General features: G+C 46.0%; 1 protein-coding gene across 2 annotated transcripts in view; it reads right to left on the minus strand.

Moving 5' to 3' along the window:
• SPRED1 (sprouty related EVH1 domain containing 1) overlaps window positions 1-23,933 on the minus strand; it is a 130,433-nt gene that overhangs the window by 55,623 nt on the left and 50,877 nt on the right. The window contains exon 2 of one of the 2 annotated variants that reach the window (XM_063948045.1): window positions 17,532-17,706. The exons of the other annotated variant lie outside the window; for it this stretch is intronic. Coding sequence (XP_063804115.1) covers window positions 17,532-17,706 — 175 coding nt within the window. The remainder of the gene's footprint in view (window positions 1-17,531; window positions 17,707-23,933) is intronic. 2 annotated transcript variants of the gene reach the window in all.

The raw sequence follows: 23,933 nt of genomic DNA on the forward strand, positions 1-23,933 counted from the left end.
GAGAATAGGCCCCGCCCCCTTTTCGGCTGGCTTCTTCTCCCGTTTTTCTGAGACCTGGCAGGGGTTAAATACATCCATATAGCCTCCAGGGGATATATGTGATGTATTTTTAGCCAGAATAAGGTATTATACATTGCTGCCCAGGGCGCCCCCAGCAACGCCCTGCACCCTCCGTGACCGTTGGTGTGAAGTGTGTGACAACAATGGCGCACAGCTGCAGTGCTGTGCGCTACCTTCATGAAGACTGAAAAGCCTTCTGCCGCCGGTTTCTGGTCCTTCAATCTTCAGCATCTGCAAGGGGGGTCGGCGGCGCGGCTCCGGGACGAACCCCAGGGTGAGACCTGTGTTCCGACTCCCTCTGGAGCTAATGGTGTCCAGTAGCCTAAGAAGCCAATCCATCCTGCACGCAGGTGAGTTGAACTTCTCTCCCCTAAGTCCCTCGATGCAGTGAGCCTGTTGCCAGCAGGACTCACTGAAAATAAGAAACCTAAAAACTTTTTCTAAGCAGCTCCTTAAGAGAGCCACCTAGATTGCACCCTGCTCGGACGGGCACAAAAACCTAACTGAGGCTTGGAGGAGGGTCATGGGGGGAGGAGCCAGTACACACCACCTGATCCTAAAGCTTTAGTTTTGTGCCCTGTCTCCTGCGGAGCCGCTAATCCCCATGGTCCTGACGGAGTCCCCAGCATCCACTTAGGACGTCAGAGAAAATTTTGTTTCTGTGCAGGGTAAATACTGGCTGCTTTATTTTTACACTGCAATTTAGATTTCAGTTTGAACACACCACACCCAAATCTAACTCTCTTTGCTCATATTATATCTGCCCCACCTGCAGTGCACATGGGGGGTAATTCAGATCTGATCGCTGGGCAGGGATTTTTGCAGCCCTGCAATCAGATAGTCGCGTATTTTAGCTGTGCAAGTGTGTGAACGCACGTGTAGCAGAGCTGCACAAACTGATTTTGTGCAGTCTCTGCACAGCCCAGGACTTACTCAGCCGCTGCGATCACATCAGCCTGTTCAGGACCGGATTTGACGTCAGACACCCACCCTTCAAACGCTTGGACACGCCTGCGATTTTCCAAACACTCCCTGAAAACAGTCAGTTGACACCCACAAACGGCCTCTTCCTGTCAATCTCCTTGCGAATGCCCGTGCCAATGGATCCTTCGCACAAACCCGTCGCTGACCGGCGATCCAATTTGCAGCCGTGCAACGCGCCGGTGCAGTGCAGTGCATACGCATGCGCACTTCGGATCTGATTGCCCACTGTGCGAAAACGCACAGCAGCAATCAGATCTGAATTCCCCCCATGGTTTTACCCATTAGAGAAAAATGTTGCTGCTGCGATCAGGTCTGAATTAGGATATTAAATTCAACCCTCACAGCCCCTAAAACGCATACATGAAAGTGAAAACATAATTCTACAGCAAAAATATCCCATTATGATATTATTTACCAACATATGGCCAAATTCCAATGTTTATTTTTATTTTTTTGGAGAGAGGAAGATAATGGATTTGCTGGCTAGGATGGCAGCAACTGTAACTGCGGAAAAGTTTGCGCCATTTAATGGGAGGCGTTAAGTGGATAGGGGGTATTCCTTGCCAAGCACAGATTATGGACCTATTTTTCCATCAGTGCACAGAAATTTTTACTGTATTAATTTAATGTGATAAAGGATTAAACGGCGAGCACTCGGGGTGATTACTGCTTTGCAGAAGTGAATCCAAATGTATTGTCCCCCCCAAAAAGCCTTGCGGTATGTTGAATGGCACAATGCCAATAACTGAATCAAATTGAATTTTAGACTATGAACACTTTAGTCCAGAAGTTAACCTTTCTATCTTTGCATTGCTAGTGTAGGTTGTGCTATATATTGTTTATATATAGTATAATTGCCTGTAGGAACTACTGTAGATAATAAAATTTTGCTGTACTTTCTGGCGCTGATCTAAATAAGTCATGCTACCAAATGAGAACCCTATCTCAAGTATTAAAAAAAAAAAAATGAAATGAGCTTATTTACAAATAAAATAGTTATCCTCAGCAAAGCGATTGCTGCAGAAAAGCACAAAAATGTCATTACGGAGCAATCTATCTCCAGTCATGAATGTGTTAAAAGAACAACCTATTCACATGGACAGCATTCAATTATTAATACGTTATAAATTAATACACTGTATCCCTCATTGGTTAGATCCCACATGGTGTGTAGCTGTCACTGACCGACCCTGGCCAATCAGAGCGAAGCCACACTGTATTGGTCTGATCCTGACATGACTGACTCCTAGCTTCTCAGTAGCATCAGTGAGCACTGTCCTTTTTTATTTTTGGACTATAAACCTGAAGCTATTCTCTTAGTGGGGTCTATTCATGAAGCAGTGAAAAGAGTGGAGAAGTGAGCCCGTGAAGAAGTTGCCCATGGCAACCAATCAGCTGCTCTGTACAATTGTATAGTATGCAAATTATAAATGTTTCTTCAATGCGGATTGGTTGCCATGGGCAACTTCTCCACTGGCTCACTTCTCCACACTTTTCATTGCTTCATGAATAGACCCCACTAAGAGGATAGCTGTGCATTTAGGCGAATTATACATTGGTGAACAAAGCATCAGTGAGGTTTTTATTTAAATAAAGGATTTTATTTTCACTGTGTATTTTTTTCTCTACTGGGACGAGCATATGCAGTTTACGGTGGCCCGTGTTGCTTGGATCTGTAGTGCTACAGTCTATCACTTGATTGCTTCATCATCCACCGGCAGGGGTGTTGGGAGAAGCCCAGTTCTTTCAGGATAGGGCTATTTTCTCCTAGTGGGATCCGTACAAGATCCCGCCGGACGGGATCTCGGCGGTCGGAATACCGACACCGGGATCCCGACCGGCACAATCCCGACAGGGGGGCGAGCGCACACTAATTTATTCTCTATGGGTGTCGTGGACACCCACAGAGAGAGAATATGTCGGGATTGTGCCGATTGGGATCCCGGTGTCTGTATTCTGACCGCCAAGATCACGTCCGGCGGGATCTTGACCGCATCCCCTCCTAGTAGAGGGAGCCCACATTTTGTTCTGGGATAAGTAACGGTATATTTTATGCAAACCACCCCCTTTACCCCCAAATCAATTTTTGTTTTTGCCTTTGGCCTGTGTACATGATTGTACATTTACTGCATTTATGGATCTGTTAAGATAAAGTATAAAAATAATATATAAAAAGGTCTACATGAGGCACAATGCATGTAGCGGACATGGCCACTTGATGTTTAAAAATGTTCACAAAGGGCATGGAAAAAAACAACCATTGTCACACGCACTCTTTGCATCCATCCCGGATGTATCTGCATAACCCATCTAAATATAGAGCGTGGAACACTGAATTATACAGTGACACAACAGGGTGGTTTCAGCAAGCACACAGTGAGTTCCCACTAGTAAGGAATGCATGTCTATTCTAAAAAGTCAGGACTACATCAGCAGGATGCAATGTGGATGTATTCCTGGGTGATAAAGAGATCAGATGGGGCATTGCTATGACTTCCTGCAGACTGGCTGGAGCCCAGAGCCGGAAGGTGACAGTAATAATGCAGGATGTGTGCAGGCAACATGAGGTCTGACCTGACACTCACTGGCCTCCTGCATAGATGATGCTGAAGCTGCTCCCAGGAGGAAGCCTCTTTACTTTGCTCTAAAAAAAAAATCAATACCCCTGCTGCCTGTGGAGGTCACATTCCTCTCCTAACACTTCTGTGCTGCCAGCTAGCCGAAAGGGAATAAGTCAGGAAATAGTGGAATACTGCTCTCTCTCTCTCTCTCTCTCTCTCTCTCTCTCTGTGAGCTCATGCTCCCAATCTTAATGAAATACTGGTTTAGTCTTCCATCATAACTCTATGTAATACATATTTATAATTATTTGCTCTCATTCTAATGGCTCTCCTCCCAGCAGTATGATAGATTGCTCTGAAATTTGGCTTATCCAATCAGCTTCCATCTAGCTGCCCAGCACAAAGCAGTCTGTAGTGAGAGGTGACACACTGACGGAGAGATGTGAATCTGTCATACTATAGGATCACAGACATGGGACCCCACACTGCTACGAAAAAGCAATACATGCTTATTTATTTGAATGAACCAGCTCGAATTTTCCCTGTGTCCTTATGTTAAAGGTATCAAAAACACCTGAGAAAATGAAAGATTGTGATGCAATAAATTAAACTAGGCTATTAAATATTAATGTTTTAAGATCCAATTGTAAAACACAAATGCTTTTAAATCAATTTATGATGGTTCTTTGGTTGGCATTGCTGCCCAACAGTGCCAAGGTCATTGGTTTGATTCCAACTAGGGCTCTGTGTAGAGTTTGCATGCTCTTCCCATGTTTGCTATGGTTTCCTACAGGCGCTCCGCTGTCCTCTCACAGCACAAAAACATACCGGTAGATTCCTTTTTTCCTGAAAAAATTAACCCTAATATACGTGTGTAAGGAAATATGGTTGCATCCGATGTCATAATGGCCCACCAGCAACTGCTGGAAAATGATCATCTTGCTACCGCCAGGCTCACGGTGCTCTGTTGCCCGCTCTGCTTCTGCGGCTCCATACAAAGACTCCATCTGCAGCCCAGCCACAGTGAAGGGTGATCGTATTAGCATACTGGGGCTGCAGGAAGAATGTCCCAGCTCCGCTTTGGCTTCCCATATACTGCAAATGATTCATATGTAAACAATAATAAATATGTCTTACGGGAGAATTCACGTAGCACTACACAAGTGTAGGACAAATGTATGACCTAAAGTGGGTTCTATTATCATGTAGTGATAGGACCACCATATCAGAGTTGCCTTGAAGTGGCTTAATCATATCTTTGCAAATATATGGAACTAAGATCACTGCATTTCTACTATCGTGTAGGATGTAAATCTCATTTTCTTGTCCACTGTAGTGTGCTTGGGGTATTCTGTGTTTTCTTTTTCCTGCCTAGATTAGCCCTATGCCTTGCAAGCACCTATAACAAACTAATGAATTGATCTGAGCAATTTTTGTGTTACCTGAGGGTTACTCAGACGGCAGATGCCATGCAGAAGGCATATATTTACACAAGATGCCTCCTGCAGCATTAATATATTATCGCACAGTAACTGTATCCAAAGATGCAACTACTGGGTGACGTCTCTGAGACTGTCCCTAAATCTGTGCGAGTCTAGCCCATCTCTTGGAATACCAAAGAGGCCAGCTCACTGTCTGTGGAACAAGACTCAAATGGAGAACTAATGTATATAGTATACTGCACCTAAACCTATGTGAAGTACAATACACTGCAGGGTCCACAGCAGGGGTGGGCAAAATAAAGCACCCCAGGCCCCTTTGCCCCACCACAAGCTGTATACAGCTCAAAAAACAGGGGCTGGTGAGCATAGGTCGAGGAATGACTATTGCCATAATGCGGCAGAGCGTGGCCATATAGCCACAACCTCCAGGCTTCCTCTACCGACATTTCTCCGCCCGGCTTCTATGGGTATTTGATGGTAGGTCGACAGTCAATAGGTCGCACACTACTGGTCGACATGGCAACATGGGAAAAAAGGTTGACTCAGTAAAAAGGTCGACACGGGACAGGTCAACACTTTTTATATTGTTTACTTTTCATACTTAACAATACATGTGGACTATAATTGGGAATAGTTACACAGCATGGAGAGCAAAGTGAACCATGCAATGGGATGCGGTGCACTAATTGGGGTTGCTAGTTATGTTACGCAAAAAACAACACCAAAAACATTTTTTTTCAAAATCTCATGTCGACATTTTCATGTGTTGACCTGTCCCGTGTTGACCATGTCCATGTCGACCAATAGTGACTGTCGATCTTATCCAGGTCGACCCATTGATCCATAAACCTTCCACATCCCTGTCATCAGACAATTTCTCCTTTGCTGGAATTATAATTAATCGGAGTCCACATTTGCGCCAAGCCCCACCTGTCTCACACAGTACTATTTGCTTTCCCTGGTGCAGCCTTGGACAGTTTAGGTAAGCACGTGCAGTGGCCCCAGCTGTAGCTAAACAGAAAACACTGTGGAAAAACTTTATTGAAAAAGTTGCTGCATATAAACATGTTACTATCGAACGACATTTATTAGTCAGCTACTGTTCTCACATTTTAGCAGTATAATTCTTCAACTGGAAGCTATTCCAGTAATGAAAAGTGGCTGTAGGAAGGGGATGTAGTCTATAGATCAATCTATAGATTGTAAGCTTGCGAGCAGGGCCTTCATACCTCTATGACTGTTTGTTATCACCCAGTTTGTTATTGTTATTTGAAATTGCAAAGCGCAACGGAATTTGCTGCGCTATATAAGAAACTGTTAATAAATAAATAAATGTGGTCATGTGACCGGCGGAAGTCCATACCCTCCAACATTTTACACAAAATTTTTTTTGGTTCAAATTCATAAAGGGGGCGTAGTCATGGGTAAGGGGTGTGGTCATGTCCCTTTTCCTATACTTCAATGGAAGTTTGGAGAGCCAATAATCGGTACAGACCATAAAAAAAAGGTACTGTACCTGTTAAAAAGGTACAGCTGGAGGGTAAAGTCATGTTGGTAGCAGGCCCCTATGAGGGAGACTGTTTCCCTTTCACATAGTTATCACATTTGAAAGGGTCACTTATATAAAGTTTACTTAAATGAAAGTGAAGCACAACTTTGCCAATATTAACTTGACAGGTCTAATGCAGGCAACATGGCCCACAAATTAGCTAGCACGGCATTATGGCCTCTTTTCAGCATCTTTGCAACCGGTGTCTGTTACTAGTGCTGCAAACAATCAATTATTATGGAAAAATAAGAATTTACTTACCGATAATTCTATTTCTCGTAGTCCGTAGTGGATGCTGGGCACTCCGTAAGGACCATGGGGAATAGCGGCTCCGCAGGAGACTGGGCACATCTAAAGAAAGCTTTAGGACTATCTGGTGTGCACTGGCTCCTCCCCCTATGACCCTCCTCCAAGCCTCAGTTAGGATACTGTGCCCGGACGAGCGTACACAATAAGGAAGGATTTTGAATCCCGGGTAAGACTCATACCAGCCACACCAATCACACTGTACAACTTGTGATCTGAACCCAGTTAACAGCATGATAATAGAGGAGCCTCTAGAAAAGATGGCTCACTACAGCAATTACCCGAATTTTTTTGGTAACAATAATTATGTACCAGTATTGCAGACAATCCGCACTTGGGATGGGCGCCCAGCATCCACTACGGACTACGAGAAATAGAATTATCGGTAAGTAAATTCTTATTTTCTCTGACGTCCTAGTGGATGCTGGGAACTCCGTAAGGACCATGGGGATTATACCAAAGCTCCCAAACGGGCGGGAGAGTGCGGATGACTCTGCAGCACCCAATGAGAGAACTCCCGGTCCTCCTCAGCCAGGGTATCAAATTTGTAGAATTTTACAAACGTAGTTGCTCCTGACCAAGTAATTGCTCGGCAAAGTTGTAAAGCCGAGACCCCTCGGGCAGCTGCCCAAGATGAGCCCACCTTCCTTGTGGAGTGGGCATTTACAGATTTTTGGCTGTGGCAGGCCTGCCACAGAATGTGCAAGCTGAATTGTACTACAAATCCAACGAGCAATCGTCTGCTTAGAAGCAGGAGCACCCAGCTAATTAGGTGCATACAGGATAAACAGCGAGTCAGATTTCCTGACTCCAGCCGTCCTGGAAACATATATTTTCCGGGTCCTGACAACGTCTAGCAACTTGGAGTCCTCCAAGTCCCTAGTATCCGCAGGCACCACAATAGGTTTGGTTCAGGTGAACGCTGAAACCACCTTAGGGAGAAACTGAGGACGAGTCCTCAATTCCGCCCTGTCCGAATGGAAAATCAGATAAGGGCTTTTACAGGATAAAGCCACCAATTCTGACACGCGCCTGGCCCAGGCCAGAGCCAACAGCATGACCACTTTTTCTGTGAGATATTTTAACTCCACAGATTTAAGTGGGTCAAACCAATGTGACTTTTGGAACCTAAAAACCACCTGGAGATCCCAAAGTGCCACTGAAGGCACAAAAGGAGGCTGTATATGCAGTACCCCTTTAACAAATGTCTGAACTTCAGGGACTGAAGCTAGTTCTTTTTTGGAAGAAAATTGACAGAGCCGAAATTTGAACCTTAATGGACCCCAATTTCAGGCCCATAGATACTCCTGTTTGCAGGAAATGTAGGAATCGACCCAGTTGAATTTCCTCCGTCGAGCCTTACTGGCCTCGCACCACGCAACATATTTTCGCCAAATGCGGTGATAATGTTTTGCGGTTACATCCTTCCTGGCTTTTATCAGGATAGGGATGACTTCATCCGGAATGCCTTTTTCCTTCAGGATCCGGCGTTCAACCGCCATGCCGTCAACGCAGCCGCGGTAAGTCGTGGAACAGACAAGGTCCTTGCTGGAGCAGGTCCCTTCTTAGAGGTAGAGGCCACGGATCCTCCGTGAGCATCTCTTGAAGTTCCGGTAACCAAGTCCTTCTTGGCCAATCCGGAGCCACTAATATAGTGCTTACTCCTCTCCATCTTATCAATCTCAGTACCTTGGGTATGAGAGGCAGAGGAGGGAACCCATACACTGATTGGTACACCCACGGTGTTACCAGAGCATCTACAGCTATTGCCTGAGGGTCCCTTGACCTGGCGCAATACCTGTCGAGTTTTTCCCAACGGTTTATAATCATGTGGAAGACTTCTGGGTGAAGTCCCTACTCTCCCGGGTGGAGGTCGTGCTGAGGAAATCTGCTTCCCAGTTGTCCACTCCCGGAATGAAAACTGCTGACAGTGCTATCACATGGTTTTTCGCCCAGCGAAGAATCCTTGCAGCTTCTGCCATTGCCCTCCTGCTTCTTGTGGCACCCTGTCTGTTTACGTGGGTGACTGCCGTAACGTTGTCCGACTGGATCAACACCGGCTGACCTTGAAGCAGAGGTCTTGCTAAGCTTAGAGCATTGTAAATGGCCCTTAGCTTCAGGATATTTATGTGAAGTGATGTCTCCAGGCTTGACCATAAGCCCTGGATATTCCTTCCCTGTGTGACTACTCCCCAGCCTCGCAGGCTGGCATCCGTGGTCACCAGGACCCAGTCCCGAATGCCGAATCTGCGGCCCTCTAGAAGATGAGCACTTTGCAACCACCACAGGAGGGATACCCTTGTCCCTGGTGACAGGGTTATCCGCTGATGCATCTGAAGATGCGACCCGGACCATTTGTCCAGTAGGTTCCACTGGAAAGTCTTGCGTGAAATCTGCCGAATGGGATTGCTTCGTAGGAAGCCACCCTTTTTACCCAGAACCCTTGTGCATTGATGCACTGAGACTTGGTTCGGTTTTAGGAGGTTCCTGGCTAGCTCGGATAACTCCCTGGCTTTCTCCTCCGGGAGAAACACCTTCTTTCTGGACTGTGTCCAGGATCATCCCTAGGAACAGAAGACAAGTCGTCGGAACCAGCTGCGATTTTGGAATATTGAGAATCCAATCGTGCTGCCGCAACACTACCTGAGATAGTGCTACACCGATCTCCAACTGTTCCCTGGATCTTACCCTTATCAGGGAATCGTCCAAGTAAAGGATAACTAAAATTCCCTTCCTTCGAAGGAATATCATCATTTCGGTCATTACCTCAGTAAAGACCCGGGGTGCCGTGGACCATCCCTACGGCAGCGTCTGAACTGATAGTGACAGTTCTGTACCATAACCTGAGATACCCTTGGTGAGAAGGGTAAATTTTGACATGAAGGTAAGCATCCTTGATGTCCCGAGACATCATGTAGTCCCCTTCTTCCAGGTTTGCAATCACTGCTCTGAGTGACTCAATTTTGAATTTGAACCTCTGTATGTAAGTGTTCAAAGATTTTAGATTTTAAAAACGGTCTCACCGAGCCGTCTGGCTTCGGTACCACAATAGTGTGGAATAATACCCCGTTCCATGTTGCAGGAGGGGTACCTTAATTATCACTTGCTGGGAATACAGCTTGTGAATGGCTTCCAAAACTGCCTCCCTGTCAGCGGGAGACGTCGGTAAAACAGACTTTTGGAAACGGCGAGGGGAATACGTCTCGAATTCCAATTTGTACCCCTGAAATATTACCTGAAGGATCCAGGGGTCTACTTGCGAGTGAGCCCACTGCGCACTGAAATTCATTGAGAACGGGCCCCCACCGTGCCTGAACTTGTAAAGCCCTAGCGTCATACTGAGGGCTTGGCAGAGGCAGAAAAGGGTTTCTGTTCCTGGGAACTGGCTGATCTCTGCAGCCATTTTCCTCTCCCTCTGTCACGAGCAGAAAAGAGGAACCCTTTTATCCGCCTGCCAACCAGGACTGCGCCTGATAATACGGCGTCTTATTTTGAGAGGCGACCTAGGGTACATCCCCTCTTTTTTAAGGCAATACTTCCAAATGCCGTTTGGAATCCCTGACCACTTTACTGGTAGAATACAACGCACTTATACTTGATGCCAGTCGGCAAATATTCCGCTGTGCATCATGCATATATAGAAATGCATCTTTTAATTGCTCTATAGGCAATAATATACTGTCCTTATCTAGGATATCAATATTTCCAGTCAGGGAATCCGACCACGCCAACCCAGCACTGCACATCCAGGCTGAGGCGATTGCTGGTCGCAGTATAACACCAGTATGTGTGTAAATACATTTTAGGATACCCTCCTGCTTTTTATCAGCAGGATCCTTAAGGGCGGCCATCTCAAGAGAGGGTAGAGCCCTTGTTCTTACAAGCGTGTGAGCGCCTTATCCCCCGTAGGGGGTGTTTCCCAACGCACCCTAACCTCTGGCGGGAAAAGGTATACTGCCAATAACTTTTTAGAAATTATCAATTGTTATCGGGGGGAAACCCACGCATCATCACACACCTCATTTTATTTTTCAGATTCAGGAAAACTACAGGAAGTTTTTCCTCACCAAACATAATACCCCTTTTTTGGTGGTATTCATATTATCAGAAAAGTGTAAACATTTTCCATTGCCTCAATCATGCAATGTGTGGCCCTATTGGAAATCACGGTTGTGTCTTCACCGTCGACACAGGAGTCAGTATCCGTGTCGGCGTCTGTATCTGAGGTAACGGGCGCTTTAGAGCCCCTGTGTGAGACGTCTGGACATGCACAAGCTGAGTAGCCGGCTGTCTCATGTCAACCACTGTCTTTTATACAAAGCTGACACTGTCACGCAATTTTAACAGTACATCCACTCAGGTGTCGACCCCCTAGGGGGTGACAACACTATTACAGAAACTCTACTCCGTCTCCACATCATTTTTCTCCTCATACATGTCGACACAAACGTACCGACACACAGCACACACACAGGGAATGCTCTGATAGAGGACAGGACCCACTAGCCCTTTGGGGAGACAGAGGGAGAGTTTGCCAGCACACACCAGAGCGCTATATATATACAGGGATAACCTTATATAAGTGTTTTTCCCTTTATAGCTGCTGTATTGTTTATACTGCGCCTAATTTGTGCCCCCCTCTCTTTTTTAACCCCTTTCTGTAGTGTAGTGACTGCAGGGGAGAGCCAGGGAGCTTCCCTCCAACTGAGCTGTGAGGGAAAATGGCGCCAGTGTGCTGAGGAGATAGGCTCCGCCCCTTTCTCGGCGTCCTTATCATCCGTTTTTCTGTATGTTTTGGCAGGGGTTAAATGCATCCATATAGCCCAGGAGTTATATGTGATGCATTTATTTTAGCCATATAAGGTTTTTATCGATTTATTGCGTCTCAGGGCGCTGCCCCCCCCAGCGCCCTGCACCCTCAGTGACCGGAGTGTGAAGTGTGCTGAGAGCAATGGCGCACAGCTGCGGTGCTGTGCGCTACCTTATCTGAAGACAGGATCGTCTTCTGCCGCCGATTTTCCGGACCTCTTCGCTCTTCTGGCTCTGTAAGGGGGCCGGCGGCGCGGCTCCGGGACCCATCCAGGCTGAACCTGTGATCGTCCCTCTGGAGCTAATGTCCAGTAGCCAAGAAGCCCAATCCACTCTGCACGCAGGTGAGTTCGCTTCTTCTCCCCTTAGTCCCTCGATGCAGTGAGCCTGTTGCCAGCAGGTCTCACTGAAAATAATAAACCTAAACTAAAACTTTCACAAAGAGCTCAGGAGAGCCCCTAGTGTGCACCCTTCTCGTCGGGCACAGAAATCTAACTGAGGCTTGGAGGAGGGTCATAGGGGGAGGAGCCAGTGCACACCAGATAGTCCTAAAGCTTTCTTTAGATGTGCCCAGTCTCCTGCGGAGCCGCTATTCCCCATGGTCCTTACGGAGTGCCCAGCATCCACTAGGACGTCAGAGAAAAATAATTAAAATATGTATTGCATTGCATTACTGGATCACCTGTCAGTAAGGAGTAACAAGAAGAAAGTGAGGACTTTCTGGAGTCAGCCAGCCCTCGTGCAGCCTGAGAAGTCTGGGGAGTGAGGAAGATGGGGCTACTAGAGGGGTATAGTAAGTGAAATCTGTTTCTTGCATTAACCAGCTCAGTGCTTTTACTGATGTGAAATACACACCAGCTTCCAGATGACCATAGCAGCCAATCCAGCCAGGCTTATAAAGTCATGATCTGGAAACATCTGTGCCGATAATCAATATGTCCAGTGTACATCTGCAAAGAGCATAACTATGCTGCATATGGTATATGAAGCAGAAGTCCTCTGTTATTCCTGAATCCTATTAAAGTATATTAAATTAAGTGTCCAACCAATTCCAGCTGGGGATGCTGTTAAATGACTTGCATTCAAAAAGCATATACAAAATAATCAAAATAAAATAAAAGCTACCTAAAGTCTCAGCCTGACATTAACTAGGCGCGTCTTCAAACTGGTATCCAGTCTCTAGGTCGACAGTGTTTCTAGGTCGACATGTACTAGATCAACATGGTCTCTAGGTCGACATGAGTTTTCACACAATTTTTTTCATTTTTAACTTTTTCATACTTTACGATCCACGTGGACTACAATTGGGAACGGTAACCTGTGCCGAGCGCAGCGGTAGCGGAGCAAGGCACCTTGCCCGAAGCATGGCGAGCGAACACGGTGCACTAATTGGGGTTCCCGGTCACACTGCGGAGAAAACGACACCCAAATTTGTTTTAAAAAGTCATGTCGACCTTCTTTATGTCGACATAGACACTGTCGACCTAAGAGTGGTCGACCCTATGATCCACACCCCTTCAAACTACAGCTAAACCTGTAGAGATATTCTTATAGGCTGAAGAAGATGCTGAATAGTTAAACAGCATCCACACACAGCTCTAAAGCGGCGCCACACACAGCTCTAAAGCGGCGCCACACACAGCTCTAAAGCGGCGCCACACACAGCTCTAAAGCGGCGCCACACACAGCTCTCAAGCCTTAGTGGCTGGTTTTAGGCCAGCTACACATCAGAACGATGTTTAGCCGGCTGATCCGACGTCCAACTGGACCCTACATCGGCAAATGTATACACACTTGCATGATGCAGGGGATGATAAAGCGATCTAACATGCCATGCTCCGTTCGGCATCATGGCATCATTAAAGATGCACAGCCAACTGGAAGATATTGTATGCGACCGCGAGAGCACGCATATCTTGGGTACATACTGAACGATCCGGCTGATATGTTGTTTCATTTTGGCAGGAAACAGCAATTCATAAAAACATCTAGTCTGCCCATGTACATACACACCCTTACACACTAGGGTTAATTTTTGCTGGGAACCAATTAACCTACCAGTATTTTTTGGGATTGTTGGAGAAAGCCGGAGCACCCGGAGGAAACCCACACAAGTATGGGGAGAATTTACAAACTCTACACTGTTAGGGCCATGGTGGTAATTCATAAAACAATAAAACAAACAATATTTTTAATCAATTTACAGATTGATGGGGACATGTACTAAGTAGTGATAAAAGTGTAGAAGTGAGCCAGTGGAGAAGTTGCCCATGCCAACCAATCAGCTGTTCTGTATACATTCCTAGTATGCAAATTATAAATGTTACATCAATGCTGATTGGTTGTCATGGGCAACTTTTCCACTTTTATCCCTGCTTAGTACATATCCCTATATATTGTAAGCTTGCGAGCAGGGCCTTCCTACCTCTATGTCTGTCTGTTTTTACCCAGTTTTGTTCTATTACTGTTGTTCTAATTGTAAAGCGCAACGGAATATGCTGTGCGATATAAGAAACTGTTAATAAATAAATAAATAAATAAATCCCTCTTTTGTTCTTTAAATGAAAACCAAGGAAATGATTTCCACTACCATAGAATATCCTCCTATCTCAATGTATATTGCCCAGAACCAACCTCTTCAAGAGACACCATTACAGCCACCTACAGTCAGCAAAATCATGGACTGTAAAATGGATGCCAGTCACTCTAAATCAGGCATGTCCAAACTGCGGCCCTCCAGCTGTTGTGAAACTACATATCCCAGCATGCCCTGACACAGTTTTGCTATCAGAGAATGTTAAAGCTGTGTCAGGGCATGCTGGGATGTGTAGTTTCTCAACAGCTGGAGGGCCGCAGTTTGGACATGCCTGCTCTAAATGCATTATATATCAGTCTAAAGGTGTGTACAAACTATATGGTCAAAATCTTAAGGAAAGTTAGTGCAAATCTCAAGGTGTTAGGCAGCTTGCGATACCGAATCGAGCCCCATGCGCGCTCGGTATCGTAAGGCTAGATAGACTGTGCAGGCAAGTCAATCTTGACAATCTAGTGTACTATCTAGTACAAAGCATAGTCAAAACTGGCACTTAAGCCCCGTACACACGGGGAGAGATGTGTGCTGAGCGGTCTACCAGTGACCGCTCAGCACAGCGTGATGTGTGCTGAGCGAGAGGGGCGGGCGTGGCCTCTCATTTCACCCAGTGGTGAAATGTGCGACCTGCTAGATTGTGCCTGCATGCAAGCCAAACTAGCACCGGCAATACCGACAGACATGGCCGCGCATCGCTATTGCTGTGGGGCACATACACGGAGAGACCCGTGCTTAAGTTCTAAGCAATCCAGTCAGATTGCTTAGAATTTAAGCACTGATCTCTCCGTGTGTACCCCCCTTTAATCAAAATCGTATATAGACAAAATCTCAAGCACAGATAGTCAAAATCTGTGTAATCCGGGCTCTGGGGGAGTTCAAGGGAAATCGCATAGTCAAAATCGGGCATAGCAAGGATCTCACCGTGTGTACGTACACACCTTTACTTGTGTACTAATAGATTATTACTGCAGTAGGTTTTCAGATAAATGTTTATATTTTCTAGGTTTGTTTTCTAACATTTCAGAAGGTAAAACTTATATTTTTCCTAAGTACCATAATAAAAAAAGGGGCAATATAGTGGCACAGTGGTTAGTATTGCTGTCTCACAGCTCTGGGGTAATTTCAACTAACGACCAGAGCACTATCTTTGTGGTGTTTGTGAGGCAGTTTCCTTTAGGTACTCCAGTTTCCTCCAACATTACACAAATATACAGGTGCGTTAATTGGCTGCTGACTATAATATACGCAAGACTGTGTGTAGACTGTAAGCTCCAATGGGGCAGGGACAAAAGTGAAGGACAAAAATATTCTCTTGCACTGCAAACTAGTGGCACTCAATGGGCGGGATGTACTAATGTACATCGCCGCCCATCGCTTCCCTGCGCCACGATGCTGATCGCATATGTACTAACATATGCGATCAGCATTGCGGAGTACAGCTCTTCCGATAAGAGCTGTCCTCCGCGATGCGCAGCGGCAGCCTGACTTCCGGGATTCGGCCCCAGAAGTCAGTCTGCGCATGCGCGGGGTGACGGGGGCGGCCGCAGGGCATGCTGGGAGGGATCCGATCGGATCCCTCACACAGCGCCGCGGAGAGAAGCCCATAGGCTTCTATGGACGTACGCCAGCTACAGCTGGCGTACCCCGATGCGGCGCTGTCCTGCCGGCCGGCGGTTAGTACATCAGGAAAATGCGGTAAACAGGGAGTTTACCGCATTTTCCCCTTAGTACATCCCGCCCTATAAATGATAATAATAATAATAATAATAATCTCTACATAAAAATCTGAGCAATAATTTATTCTGAGCAAAGAAAAAAACAAAATGATCTAGTGACCACTATATCCCCTACCCATGTTGGGGGTCTCTCCAGCCCCACAATACCTGGCCCAATCTCATAAACCTCACATACACAGTACTTTGGCTTTGTGCCCGGATATCACATCCCACTGGCTCAGACATGCCAGAAGTGAGCTGATTCATACAGGATCCTATAGTTATCATGTCTGCTCCAGAGTTATTATCCTGTGCCGGCGACAGCGCTCTGTCACCATGGACACAAGCACTCGGCAACAGGCATGGTTAACTAGGACCATCGGAATATGATTTTTGGAGATGGAGTGAGATGCATGACACAGGCAGCCATATAATCTGTTTGTGGGGGGTTCATGAAAGTTTGGTTAGATATAAAGGAGAGGTCGCTAGGGGGCTGCACCAGGATGCCGACAGTGACAGGGAGTCGGGTGCTGCACTGTGACATTAGTGCCCGGATCCTGTCACTGGGGACAAGTCGGCATTGCAGGCAGAGTCTACAGGGGCTGCCCATTATGTCCGGGTATGGAGTGATGTAATTGTGGGCTTCCTGTGAGGGCGCGCCCCTGGATTATGGCAAACGGAAGCTTTCCGCAAGGCCGCACACCCTTAATGCAGGACCACGCTTCCTTTTCGGGCTGTGTTGCGCGCATCAGGTATCACCAGACCCAGTGACGCCTCTGGATAAAGTTCCGACCAAGCAGCTCCTAACTGTCATTTTACAGACTGTGTTGACACTGTAGGCCCAGAGCCATACAATCTCCTTGCATTGACATAATCACTTCTGCAATCCAGTGACTGTCTAGAAATACCAATAATAAGCAATAATACAAACCCACCATCTACACAGCCACACCAGACAGTCATTTTCATTGACATATTTGACACAGCAATGCTAAAATAAGTTATTTTTTTACTCTCTTCTGCACCACAAGCCGTTCTAGAGGTTTTATTTACTAAACAGAGTGATCAGAATCACAAATGATGAACAATTATTACCAATAGAATTATGTGCATTCCGTACCCACAGGATAACATAACAGATAAACATATGAGGTCTACTCTGGAAACGGCCATACTAACACAGAGAAAGCTCAGAGACTGACACAGACACACTTCAGAGGCCAGAGGAGAGTTGCAAATATAAAGGAATAATGGGCAAATATGGTTTAGGTTACAGACAGACGTCTCAGGACGGCAGGAAAGAGGATGATACTAAGATAGAAGAAATGAAACCGATAGAGCAATATAACCAACAAGCAGCAGGGCAGGGAGATGGTTAGGGCACAGGGGGCACAATACCCGGGAGATGGTTAGGGCACAGGGGGCACAATAACCGGTATAATTGCAAGTGTTTGGAAGTGAAGGGCCACCACTGTCACAGCACATGGTGCAGGTAACCCACACCGCCTCTCTCACCGTCTTATCTCTGAGCCTTTCTCCATGGACAAGAAAGTCTGCACTGCTATTATCCTCAGGGCGGAGAGTCTTGTACACCGTGACACAGCTGAGTCCACCTCCTGCAAGTGGCAGCCACCCGCCACTGGAGTCATCCCGTGTCATCACCACAGCTCGCACGCGTGCAAAACTGTCACTGCAAGAGACGGGACAAACACAATGAGTTATCAGAGCTGGAAGTCGGCATAAAAGTTGTACCTAGGATAAAACATTATTTACGTTGTTTAGACTGAGCATACGTTACACTGCAGCTGGCATTGGCAAGTTTGCACTGGGATTGATGGTCCCCATGTCTCTGTGATTATCTTCCTAACTGTGATTGTCAGAACAGTTTACTCTTGTTGTTTCCCTTGAAAATGGGTTGCAGGCAACTTCTGCAAAATCACTAAATAAGCCTTTCTTCCATCTAGGTACACACTATACAATTATCTGTCCAATTTAGCTGGTTGGATCTGATAATATACGTCAGTAATGCTGGTCATACACTAGTTTGATACCGCGTAGGATTCGACACCTCATTCGATGCATCGTGTGTACATCGTGCATGTTTTGGGTACGATTCGATGTGCGTCCCTGTGGGTCGAATGTCACATCCTCAGATCATACGTGCAGCCCATATTATCCATTGTAATCATATACACATCGTACCATGATTTATTCACATACGATGCATTATACGATTTTGAGTGGCATTTCCCTGGACTTTTTTTTTTTTGTGAGGCACACAATCGATTGTTTAACGACGGGTCATTACCACACTGTGGGGTCGATTCAATTCAGCGTCAGTTGAATAGCGCTCCTGGCGTTATTCAATACAGCGACAAATGACCCGCAATTGTCGGGAATTCTTCTCTCACCCCCAGGGGGTGAGAGAAGAAATCCGACAAAAGTGCGGCCGGCGCGAGGCTGATTCTGTCGGGAATCAGCATCGCGGCGGGGAGTTAAGTCGGAGAATGCCCGTTCTCCCGACAAAACAACCTGTTAAGTCCGCGAGAACGGGCAGTCGCTGACTTAACTTTAGCTGAATTGAATAGCGTTGGGAGCTAATTCCCGGCGCTATTTAACTGTCGCTGAATTGAATCGACCCCTGTGTGTCACTGAAGTGTCCGGGACTGCCATTGTGCTGCCGTTGGGGGGGGGGGTTGAAGGACTTGCATCGGATGCGGGTCATCCTGATGTATGGCCAGCATATGAGACAATCTACCATTTGCTCCCAAACACAGGAAAATGGACAAAAACAGTCGTTCAGAAAAATCGGTAGAATTTGTTTGAACGACCATGTTTGTTCATTTTCCAGTGTTTGGGAGAAATTAATCGATTTTATTTTACTACCATATATCACCAGATTTTCATTCCAAACAGCCAGATTGGACAGATTATTGTATAGTGTGTATCTAGCTTAGGTATAAATAAGAAATTTGAAAAATCACGAAATATTAAAAGAATAGCAACATGTAAGAAGCTGCAGTGCAAGCTACTGTAATTAGCGTACATATGTTCTGAACCCTCTGAGCTCGTCGGTGCTACTGCTACCTACCAAACTGATTTCTGCATTTGCCTCCTAGCAGTCAGATCTACACCCAGTATAACAGCTCCCATACATGCAAGTATTTAAAGATGCAGAGCAAGCACTACTTATGTCCATGTAAGGCATAATAACCTGTCACGATAAAGAAAACAATGCTCTAACAGAACAACGCAACATTCCACCAAGACTGTTTTCCAGAACAAATTAATACTGCATTGTAGTGATTGAGGAGGTTTCTCATAACTACAAGACCTCATCGGCCAAACAAAAAGACACAGGGAATATTCCTGGCGATACTACAGTTTACATGTACGATAGATTAGTATCTGTGAGGATGCTTCTTACAGATACTCAGTCTGATGGAGGGTTGGAAGAAGATCGGGATGAACAAAAAAGCATGTGTGTGTGAATATTGGCCCATATGCATATCTGGATGGGAATGCCTCTGCCTGTGCACCTGGCTAACTACTAGTCACCAACATCAGCGCATTCTTCCCTGTACCTGGTGCAAAAGAGAAGTCTCCACATTCAACACTAACAGGCCCACTGCCCCTCAATGAGTGCCGCTTCACCGGCCATTACTACAAGGTACTACATTACTACAGGAAAAGTCTAATGACTATAGCAAGTACAATGGCATTATTATTATTACCAGTTATTTATATAGCGCACACATATTCTGCAGCGCTTTACAGAGAATATTTGACCATTCACATCAGTCCCTGCCCCAGTGGAGCTTACAATCTATATTCCCTACCACATGTACACGCAGACACATTCACACTAGGGTTAATTTTGTTGTGAGCCAATTAACCTACAAGTATATTTTTGGAATGTGGGAGGAAACCGGAGTAACCGGAGGAAACCCACTCAAGTACGGGGAGAATATACAAACTCCACACAGTTAGGGCCATGGTGGGAATTGAACCCATGACCTCAGTGCTGTGAGGCAGTAATGCTAACCATTACACCATCCATACTGCCCATTATGTCAGGGGTTTATCAGAAAAGAAGATGATTGATATAAAATTGACACGGAAAAGGGTAACTATTCCCAATACACAGCAGGACATCGCCTGGAGGAATTAAGAGTAATCCTAATGAATGACACCTCTTTTAGGGAAGGTACTCACATCCACACATGGGTATAAGTAGTTTCCAAAATAGGGACAGTGCCATCCATACTCCAATCCTAACCCCCCACTCCCATGCAATAGTTGGTGCCTACAAGTACTAACTTCCTATTGCTGAATAAGGCTGATCACTCAGCTGCATAGGAAGTGTACATAATTGTACAGTTTATAGAGCAAGGGCACCACCACGGCCATAATACTAGATGCTTATATATGGGTATATGCAATTGCCGGCGAATCGCGGCAATTTTTCGCCCGTTTTTTAATTCGACACAATTCAACCGTCGAATTCCGGCAGGTGGGTGCCAGAATTCTACATATTCAATAAAAAACGGATTCGACAGTCCCGCTGTCGAAAAACGGCCGATTTGACGGTTTTTGATTAGATTTTTAAAAATGTTAAAAAAAAAGAACGAAAAAAAAAATTGCGTGGGGTCCCCCCTCCTAAACATAACCAGCCTCGGGCTCCTTGAACCGGTCCTGGTTGCCAAAATACGGGGAAAAAAATGACAAGGGATCCCCCGTATTTTAACAACCAGCACCGGGCTCTGCGCCTGGTGCAAAAAATACAGGGGACAAAAGGAGTAGGGGTCCCCCGTATTTTTTGGACCAGCACCGGGCTCCACTAGCTGGACAGATAATGCCACAGCCGGGGGTCACTTTTATACAGCGCCCTGCGGCCGTGGCATTAAATACCCAACTAGTCACCCCTGGCCGGGGTACCCTGGAGGAGTGGGGACCCCTTCAATCAAGGGGTCCCCCCCCCAGCCACCCAAGGGCCAGGGGTGAAGCCCGAGGCTGTCCCCCCCATCCAAGGGCTGCGGATGGGGGGCTGATAGCCTTGAGTAAAATGAAAGAATTTTGCTTTTTCCAGAAGAACTACAAGTCCCAGCAAGCCACACCCCGCAAGCTGGTACTTGGAGAACCACAAGTACCAGCATGCGGATGGAAAAACGGGCCCGCTGGTACCTGTAGTTCTACTGGAAAAAAAATACCCAAATAAAAACAGGAGACACACACACCGTGAAAGTAAAAGTTTATTTCATACATGCCGACACATACATACTTACCTATGTTGACAGTCCGACACTGGCCACACACCCCTCGTCACTGAAGAATCCGGGGTACCTGTAAAAAAAATTCTACTCACCTAAATCCAGTGTCCGGATATTTTTTAATAATCCTCGTACTTGGCAAAACAACAAAACGGCAAACCGAACCAAACGGACTGAAAGGGGTCCCATGTTTACACATGGGACCCCTTTCCACGAATGCCGGGACCCCACGTGACTCCTGTCACAGAGGGTCCCTTCAGCCAATCAGCGAGCGCCACGTCGTGGCACTCTGCTGATTGGCTATGCGCGTCTGAGCTGTCAGACAGCGCATCGCAAAGCCTTACCATTATATTCAATGGTGGGAACTTTGCGGTCAGCGGTGAGGTCACTTAGCGGTCAGCGGCTGACCGCTAGTGACCTCACCGCTGACCGCAAAGTTCCCACCATTGAATATAATGGAGGAGCTTTGCGATGCGCTGTCAGCCAGCTCAGACGCACATAGGCAATCAGCAGAGTGCCAGGACGTGGTGCTCACTGATTGCCTGAAGGGACCCTCTGTGACAGCAGTCACAGGGGGTGTCTGCATTCGGGGAAAGGGGTCCCATGTGTAAACATGGGACCCCTTTCAGTCCGCCTGGTCCGGTTGTTCGTTTTTTTATTTTGACAAGTACGTGGATTATAAAAAAAGATCCGGACTCTGCTTTTTGGTGAGTATAATTTTTTTTGCAGGTACCCCGGATTCTTCACTGACGAGGGGGTCGTGGCCAGTGTCGGAGTGTCAACATAGGTAAGTATGTGTGTGTCGGCAGGTGTGAAATAAAGCTTTACTCTCACGGTGTGCGTGTCCTGTTTTTGTTTGGGTATTTTTTTTCCAGTAGAACTACAGGAACCAGCGGGCCCGTTTTTCTCCCGCATGCCGGTACTTGTGGTTCTCCAAGTACCAGCTTGCGGGGGAGGCTTGCTGGGACTTGTAGTACTACTGGAAAAAACAATATTCTTTCATTTTTCAAAAGGCTATCAGCCCCCCATCCGCAGCCCTTGGATTGGGGGGGGGGGGGGGGAAGGGACAGCCTCGGGCTTCACCCCTGGCCCTTGGGTGGCTGGAGGGGGGACCCCTTGATTGAAGGGGTCCCCACTCCTCCAGGGTACCCCGGCCAGGGGTGACTAGTTGGATATTTAATGCCACGGCCGCAGGGCGCTGTATAAAAGTGACCCCCGGCTGTGGCATTACCTGTCCAGCTAGTGGAGCCCGGTGCTGGTACAAAAAATACAGGGGACCCCTACTCTTTTTGTCCCCCGTATTTTTTGCACCAGGACCAGGCGCAGAGCCCGGTGCTGGTTGTTAAAATACGGGGGATCCCCTGTCATTTCCCCCCCCCCCCCCCGTATTTTGGCAACCAGGACCGGCTCAAAGAGCCCGAGGCTGGTTATGCTTAGGAGGGGGGACCCCACGCATTTTTTTTTCCAGATTTTTACCATTCCATAAAAAAAAAAAAAAAAAATATTTTTAAAAATATATAAATAATACTTGTGCCTCCAAAATAGACAAACCAAGTACCTAATCCCTTCTAATATAAATAGATATGCTATTACCAATAAAAAAAACACACAAAAAAACATGTTTTTACATTTTTTTATTAGATTCCGCCAGCAAAGTGTGGCAGATTGAAAATGACGAATTTACTGTCTAAAAGCACTGTTGTCGAATTTACAATCTTCAATTGAATATACTTTTGTCGAATTGCCGCATTTGTACCATTGCAGAAATGTCGAATTTGACAAAAGTCGAATTTCAAAAAGTCGAATTTCAAAAAGTCGAATTTCAAAAAGTCGAATTTCAAAAAGTCGAATTTCAAAAAGTCGAATTTCAAAAAGTCGAATTTCAAAAAGTCGAATTTCAAAAAGTCCGTTTTTTTGACGAAAAGTACTGAATTGCATTGTCGAATTTTTTTTTTTGTGCCAAAAATGTCCCTTTTTCGACATTTTCGGGAATTCGACCGCAATTGCATATACCCCATAATATTGGAAAAGACATCTTATAACAATAAGGTTTATATGTAAATGTACCTCACCGATAACATAACTTTAGATGCTGTGTTACATCTGTCACGCATTTACGTCATCAGTTATGAAGTACCTCACACAGCACACACAAAGAGCAACATTTGTGGTGGCAGCACAGAGTGCAGTAATGGAGAGAGAACTATCTGATGTGTGGCCGCAATGCCAGGATGATGCCCAGTAACAACTAGAGTAATTCATTGGACTCTCATCAGGTATGTGGGAAAAAAAAAAAACCTGCATGGAACATGGCTGCAATTGGTTCGCCGTGACCCAGCAGGAGTGATCGTGCCGCTTGGCCCATGGGATGTGCTATGATTAAACAAGTGTTCACATACCTGCTTAGGGGGACATTTACTAAGCCGTGATAAGAGTGGAGAAGTGAGCCAGTGGAGAAGTTGCCCCATCAACAAATCAGCAGCTCTGTATAATTTTATAGTATGCAAATGATAGATGTTACTTCAGTGCTGTTTGGTTGCCATGGGCAACTTCTCCACTGGCTCACTTCTCCGCTCTTATCGCTGCTTAGTAAATGTCCCCCTTAGACCCATAAATCAAAGAGATTTGTAACTTTTAACATTCGTTT

This window comes from Pseudophryne corroboree, chromosome 12 (genome assembly GCF_028390025.1).
Source record: "Pseudophryne corroboree isolate aPseCor3 chromosome 12, aPseCor3.hap2, whole genome shotgun sequence".
In the NCBI taxonomy this organism is placed as follows: Eukaryota; Metazoa; Chordata; class Amphibia; order Anura; family Myobatrachidae; genus Pseudophryne; species Pseudophryne corroboree.